At 41.9% G+C, this 7,823-nt stretch overlaps 1 protein-coding gene across 1 annotated transcript; it reads left to right on the forward strand.

The window, feature by feature from the left end:
• Positions 1-1,786: 1,786 nt before the first annotated feature.
• LOC120041341 (zinc finger protein ZIC 1) lies at positions 1,787-4,067 on the forward strand. Its single transcript, XM_038986282.1, has 3 exons — positions 1,787-2,753; positions 3,270-3,433; positions 3,867-4,067. The coding sequence occupies exons 1-3, from the start codon at positions 1,787-1,789 to the stop codon at positions 4,065-4,067; spliced, it is 1,332 nt and encodes a 443-aa protein (XP_038842210.1).
• The last annotated feature ends 3,756 nt before the right edge of the window (positions 4,068-7,823 follow it).

Here is a 7,823-nt window from a genome sequence, read left to right on the forward strand (position 1 = left end):
CAGATTAAGATCCTCCATCTGTAGACGTTCTCCTGTAACAGAGTGATCAGATTAAGATCCTCCATCTGTAGACGTTCTCCTGTAACAGAGTGATCAGATTAAGATCCTCCATCTGTAGACGTTCTCCTGTAACAGAGTGATCAGATTAAGATCCTCCATCTGTAGACGTTCTCCTGTAACAGAGTGATCAGATTAAGATCCTCCATCTGTAGACGTTCTCCTGTAACAGAGTGATCAGATTAAGATCCTCCATCTGTAGACGTTCTCCTGCAACAGAGTGATCAGATTAAGATCCTCCATCTGTAGATGTTCTCCTGTAACAGAGTGATCAGATTAAGATCCTCCATCTGTAGACGTTCTCCTGTAACAGAGTGATCAGATTAAGATCCTCCATCTGTAGATATTTCCATGGTCACACCTGATGTGTAAATGGCAACACACGAAGTGCCAAACTCGAGGATAGCTTTATAAAAGAGGAGCTGGTGCACACGGAGTGATGATTAAACCTACCTGGGATTGTTAGGCTACTTGCAGTGCTTTTCAACATTACCATTGGATAGTTTTTTCAAGATAGACCTATAGCCTATTTGAACTGACAAATAAAAAGTAAAATAACTTAATTGTGGTACTTGTATGATAATTCGTCTTTGTTATTCGTCTATTATTAGTACTATTTGAATGTGTTTGTAACAGTCGCATATTGACGATTTGGTTATTTTGTAGTAAACCGTAATATTCCCTTGCGGTATGTATTCCTGCAGCCTCCACTCCCTAAACGACTTGAATAGAGAGGGGGAAATGGAGTCGAGTCGTCTTTTCCGTTCCCTTTCATCCTCCGGAAATTTGACTGGATCCAAAGATTGCCATGGAAATCAACAAAGACATCGCCATGCCCTCAACGTGTGTCCTATGAAATCAAACAAATATCCCGGATCAACGACAAAAAAGAGTGTGCGGAATAATGCCTCCCCAGTCTCTCAACATCATTCAGCGACACATCGACTTCTTGGTATGCAACCGAATAGCCATGCTCTACATCAGCATTTGTCCCCCCTCCCCTAACAAAAAGTGTGTTTTAGTATGGAAAGTTGTTGCTATGCATTAGTTGCAGAGGAACATGCATTTTGACTTTTAGCAGTGTCTAGTGTGACTGAATAGACGACGACTGTCTACATTTTCACACCGTCTATTGTAGCTTTAATTTCTCTCAACTTTCTTTCTTGTGTTATTCAGCGGTTTAAAACCACAGTCAGCAATCTCACAATACCTGGGATTGATGATGCACACGGACCAATAGGAGAGGGGCCTCGGCACGCGGATTGTTATTTGATGGGTGCATGTTAGTAGGGGGATAGGGCCTCCTCCAATGATCGTCTGAGTACCGGGTCACATGTTTGGGCCCCCCTTCCTCTCCATTCATCAGGGGTGGACTGTGTTGTCTTTTCAATTCATTTATCTGCAGGAATGATTGCGACTATCAGTCTGAAGCTCGCCGCCTGACTGGGGAGGTGAAAGTTTCGCCACAGGAAGAGAAACCGCAAAAGACAATATTGTACATGATTTGCGTGTGCATCGGATGAGAATTAGTGTGGGGTAAAATTCCACTCTTGTTTTAGGTACATAGAAAACCGGTGGATTGGAGTTTGTACTCCTCTGTAAGGTCCGAGAGAGACTTTTTTTTTGCAGAAAGAGAGAAAGCGAGAGAGGTATAGGAGTGAGAGAATAACTGTTCGTGATTTTATATTTCTGCTCTCAGTCGCCTCATTGAGTTGTAGACTGACGGAAGATGCTTCTGGATGCAGGACCCCAGTACCCCACCATAGGAGTCACTACGTTCGGCTCCTCGAGACATCACTCAACAGGCGAAGTCACAGAAAGAGAAGTGGCTTTGGGGATAAATCCGTTCGCAGACGGGATGGGAGCTTTTAAAATCAACCACAGCTCCCACGACCTGGGCTCCGGCCAGACGGCGTTCTCCTCCCAGGCTCCCGGCTACGCTGCTGCCGCCCTGGGTCACCACCACCACCCGACGCACGTCAGCTCCTACTCCACCGCAGCATTCAACTCCACCCGGGACTTTCTCTTCAGAAACCGGGGCTTCGGGGATGCCACCAGCGCGCAGCACAGCCTGTTCGCCTCGGCAGCGGGAAGTTTTGCAGGGCCACATGGACACTCTGATGCCGCGGGGCACCTGCTCTTCCCGGGACTCCACGAGCAAGCCGCAAGTCATGCATCATCAAATGTCGTCAACAGCCAGATGCGCCTTGGCTTTACCGGGGACATGTACGGCCGGGCTGACCAGTACGGCCACGTTACGAGCCCCCGATCCGACCACTACGCCTCGTCCCAGCTGCATGGCTATGGTCCTATGAACATGAACATGGCGGCTCACCACGGGGCAGGGGCCTTCTTCCGATACATGAGGCAGCCCATCAAACAGGAGCTCATCTGTAAGTGGGTCGAGCCCGAACAGTTGTCGAACCCCAAAAAGGCTTGCAACAAAACGTTCAGCACGATGCACGAGCTTGTGACCCACCTGACAGTGGAGCATGTGGGGGGACCGGAGCAGTCGAACCATATTTGCTTTTGGGAAGAGTGCGTCCGAGAAGGAAAACCATTCAAAGCCAAATACAAACTGGTAAATCATATCAGAGTGCACACCGGAGAGAAACCATTCCCATGTCCCTTCCCCGGGTGTGGAAAAGTGTTTGCCCGATCGGAAAACCTGAAGATCCACAAAAGGACTCACACTGGTAAGAAATGTAACATGTTTTTTTTTTCGACTCAAAAAGCATGATCACAATTTCCTCTCCAAAAGCGATGGACTGTTATTAAGTGTAAGACATATTTGACTGTGTAACAGGCTAGAGTAGCCTACGAACTTCAATGTTTTGGTTATGTTTTTACACACAAAAAAAAGTGCAATAATTTTGAATGCATGTATTAAATTATATATACAGTCTAACTTTATTAATCGTATTTTGAAACTTTCTAAATGAATATAATGCAATAGGTTTGTGAAATATGTGGCATGCTGTTGCGTATTGTTTATCGTAGTGGTCCAAGTAAACATGAGAACACAACAAAATGTGTGTGTCCATATTTAGGCCTACACACATGAAACAAATCATAAATACTGAAAATAAGGTTATCTTTATACAATGTGCTTGGACCACATGACAGCTGAAATGTTCATGTTAAATGAAAATGTATCATATCATTCATTTTCTCCCTGTGTAAAATGTTTAATTCGTGTCAATTCTTTTTAGGTGAGAAGCCTTTCAAGTGTGAGTTTGAGGGCTGCGACAGGCGGTTTGCGAACAGCAGCGACCGGAAGAAACACATGCACGTCCATACGTCTGACAAGCCTTATCTCTGCAAGCAATGCGACAAGTCCTACACACATCCAAGCTCTCTGCGGAAACACATGAAGGTACATATTATTAACTTACACTTTTATTTTATTCCGTGGCTACTTTAAATTGTTCTGTATATTTAGCGTGCTATAAATAAGTCCATATATTGGATATTGTTGAGAAGGAAAATACTGCGTATACATTCCTGCAAATATGAGCATATGATGCAGTAGAACTAAATTGCTGTTGTGTTTTTATAAAGCCTTTCATGCTGTATTCATATCCAAAATAGTGCATCATGCATTTTAATTTATGATCTTGGTTTATTTATTAAAAATGGATTATCATTAACATGTATATAATTAGCCGATTTATTTTCTCCTCACTATGGCGAATCGAGCTGGAGCCTTTATATTACCGTAAAGCATGGCAACGTATGAATAATACACAGGCACACTGTCAAATGTAATGTTCTGTTGTTTTAAACACATTTTTCGCTCTGTCTCGCAGGTTCACGAGGCCACCACGCAAGGACCCCAACCGTCACCAGCGGCCAGTTCCGGGTACGAGTCGTCCACGCCGCCCACCATCGTGTCCCCGTCCACAGATAACCAGAATTCCAGTTCCATCTCACCGGCAGCATCGACAGTACACCACACGACCAGTCACCACACCACGCTGTCGTCAAATTTTAATGAATGGTACGTGTAAAATATTTTCACAAAGACTGCAGAAATAGGACTGCTTGGAATCAAAGACTTTGAAAGTCAGTCTATAATGCGTGGACAGAGAAAAATACGAGGGAGCCAAAATGGTTTGTTAATGGCTACAGAGAGAGAGACAGAGAGATGCATGGACAAGGTGCACGGCCAGCTACCAAGTTAAAGTTTTTTTTTACATTTTCTTCCCCCCGGCTCTTTTTTGAAAGACTGCACGCAAGAGATCTCATTGCATGCTATCTGCGGTTCGTGGCCTGATTTTTTTTTTGTACATAAAAAAATTCACAGTTCAAACATGTAATATTTTATTTTGTAAATAGTTATATCACAGTTTTAAGGGCATTTGTGAAAATGTGGTCCCTAGATATATGGAAAATGAGATGGTTTTAACAATAATATTGCGATGACTAGTGTTTGATTGAACAGAATGTCGTAGTTGATGTGTACCCAATGTGAATTACTCAGTATAACTACCGTCTCCACTATGACGTCGACCTTACCGACTATTAGTCTATGTATGTGCTTTTGTATTTGGTGCAACATTCCGTCTACGGTCCAGTTGGAGTAGCACAGTATTTACCATTGCTGTTATTTAATGTCATGTCGATAAATCGTGTAGTGAAAGCCTGAAACTCCGTGTCAATCTGTTTATGTACGTGATAAAAGATTTTAAAAAAACTATTTGTCCATTACCTTGATAATGTCAAGGCAGTATTACCTACATGTATATAGTTCAATTTTCCATATTTATCCGCATGTAAAGGGTAACGTTAGAAATGATCGGGATTTATGGAGAAATACGCTCTTATGTAGAATTTAGTCTACACAAAATGTTTGGTTACATTTCGTACTATATTAAAGCATAAAAAAATACAACCAATTATTGTCTTCCAATATTTTTGTTTCTCATAGCCTACTGTCTAAATATGACTGGACATCAAAATGACTGCTTCGTGATTACCTATGTATACCATTTTCATTAACAACACACAGTTAAATAGAGGACTAGGCATTTAGTAAAGCATGATAAGCCTATATGAGGTATTATATTGAAATAACTATCATACTAAAAGTAACAGTTTTAAATGACATGTTCACAGGGGCACAAATCAAATAGGTGGTGCATATTTCATAACACATAGACTATCAATAAAGGATATGTGGACCGTCTTATCAGGCTAGGCTATCCTCCCTGCTCCATTATGATATGTGGACCGTCTTATCAGGCTAGGCTATCCTCCCTGCTCCATTATGATATGTGGACCGTCTTATCAGGCTAGGCTATCCTCCCTGCTCCATTATGATATGTGGGCCATTTTATCAGGCTAGGCTATCCTCCTTGCTCCATTATGATAGGTGGACCGTCTTATCGGGCTAGGCTCCTTCCTCCCTGCTCCATTATGGTATGTGGGCCATTTTATCAGGCTAGGCTATCCTCCCTGCTCCATTATGATATGTGGACCGTCTTATCGGGCTAGGCTATCCTCCCTGCTCCATTATGATATGTGGACCGTCTTATCAGGCTAGGCTATCCTCCCTGCTCCATTATGATATGTGGACCGACTTATCGGGCTAGGCTACGCTACTGCTCTATCACCCGCTTATCAAAGGACACCACCTAAATCACATCATGCTTGCCTTTTTAGGCTTGCAGAATCCAATTCAGTAATACGAATTAATGTTAAGTAATTTGATTTCCCCTGTCCTTGTCTCCTGTTAATCCATAATTAACATACCAGTCCTTGCCCTCGAGTAATTCGAGAATGTAAACGGTTAATCGTGACGGATATAATTATCAGTCTGTGTAAACGAAATTGTTTATGTTTTTACTTAATTGTTCTCGATGTAATTCAGTTTCCCCGAAGCTAGCTGTGTCAGATGAATGTCAATGTGCTGAGGAAGTGTTGGGACTTCTGGAGTCGGTGTTGTAGTCTTTGTTCCGTGGTGTAGCCAGCCTGGTTGACCGGACCATTAGGCAGGGTTCACGTCAACAGACAGACGCCAGTGATCATCCAGCCTGGCCTGCGTCGTTAACACTGCCAGTGCGCTAAGGCGACACAGAATAGAATCATATAATCCCCGATCTGTCAGTCTGCAGCTTGACAACATGACACGTTGGACAGGCCGAAAAATGACGAAACAATTCTAACAGAAAAGACGAAGACAAATGGCCTGCGCACAATGTTCAATTGATCAGTCATCAGTCACAATCCTCACTCAGTGTGTTTGTGTGTTTTTTTTTTTTGTTTTTTTTTACATATAGCTAACAGTAATACTACGGGACTAAACATTTTCTCTGAAATAAGATTTGAAATAAGATAGTTTTTTAAAAATTAAAATGATTCGCAATCGTACAGGATGGAACTAAGATTTGAAATATGATCTGTTTTTCTAAAATACGTTACCATGGTCCAGGATGAAATAGAATAATTACTATGTGTTTTTCCAAGTCCAAATAAAACATTGAATTTAAAATGTAAGAGTGTGTGTGTGTGCGTTCGTGTGTGTGTAATTTAAATGGCGGAAATTCACGATATCTGAGGTGATTTGTTTGAAATGTATTCATATTTTCTTTGCGTGCCAGACTATTCATTTTTTTCCTGATAAATGAATGACGGTAGTAAAATTACTTTTTCCGACTCTATTTAAGACTATCTACTTAGATTCTAGTGCCAAACGGTTTTCATTCATGCATCATCAGACCAGCAATAGAAAGGGCTGTGTATATCATATAACCCATAGATATGTTTTGGATCCAATCAATGACATTGGTTTTGTTTGAAAAGACCGGTCGTTCTCTAACAAAGCTTAGAAGCCTTTTTCTTATCGAATCTGGTCTTGAATGTCCTTTACATGTACACTTTGAACAAAAATATCGCTAGGCCGCAAATGTAGCTTTATAATATTATTAGATGTTAAACGGATCACAACTTATATTATCGCACAACTGGTTTTGAAAAAAAAAAGCAACAAATGCATGTCGAGGCTGAATTCAACTGCAAAGTGTCTTGAACTATGAGACAACCACGGTATCCCCATGCCAATATCAACGCTACACAGACATACAGTAGAACTAGGAGACAACCACGGTATCCCCATGCCAATATCAACGCTACACAGACAGACAGTAGAACTATGAGACAACCACGGTATCCCCATGCCAATATCAACGCTACACAGACAGACAGTAGAACTATGAGACAACCACGGTATCCCCATGCCAATATCAACGCTACACAGACAGACAGTAGAACTATGAGACAACCACGGTATCCCCATGCCAATATCAACGCTACACAGACAGACAGTAGAACTATGAGACAACCACGGTATCCCCATGCCAATATCAACGCTACACAGACAGACAGTAGAACTATGAGACAACCACGGTATCCCCATGCCAATATCAACGCTACACAGACAGACAGTAGTGAAACATGTATAAGCAGAGATTCCATTAGGTTACTCAAGTTCAGGACGATTGTACACATCTAGTAATTACTATGTCCATGGGGGGGGGGGGGGGGGGGGGGGGGGGGGGGCTTTAGAACCACACACTGTGGGTCGTAGTGACAGACTAAAAAGTAACACAATAGTCCTATAATTACAAATGTCTTACATTTGTTCTCTGTCTTTTCAAATGTTAATAGTTGACTTTTGTTCTGTAATACGAAATGACGATGTCTGGGTTTTTTTTAATGTAAAATTTCAATTACATTGTTTATGTGTGTTTATGACTAATTTAATG

The sequence above is a fragment of the Salvelinus namaycush genome, unplaced genomic scaffold, assembly GCF_016432855.1.
Source record: "Salvelinus namaycush isolate Seneca unplaced genomic scaffold, SaNama_1.0 Scaffold445, whole genome shotgun sequence".
NCBI classification, from domain to species: domain Eukaryota; kingdom Metazoa; phylum Chordata; class Actinopteri; order Salmoniformes; family Salmonidae; genus Salvelinus; species Salvelinus namaycush.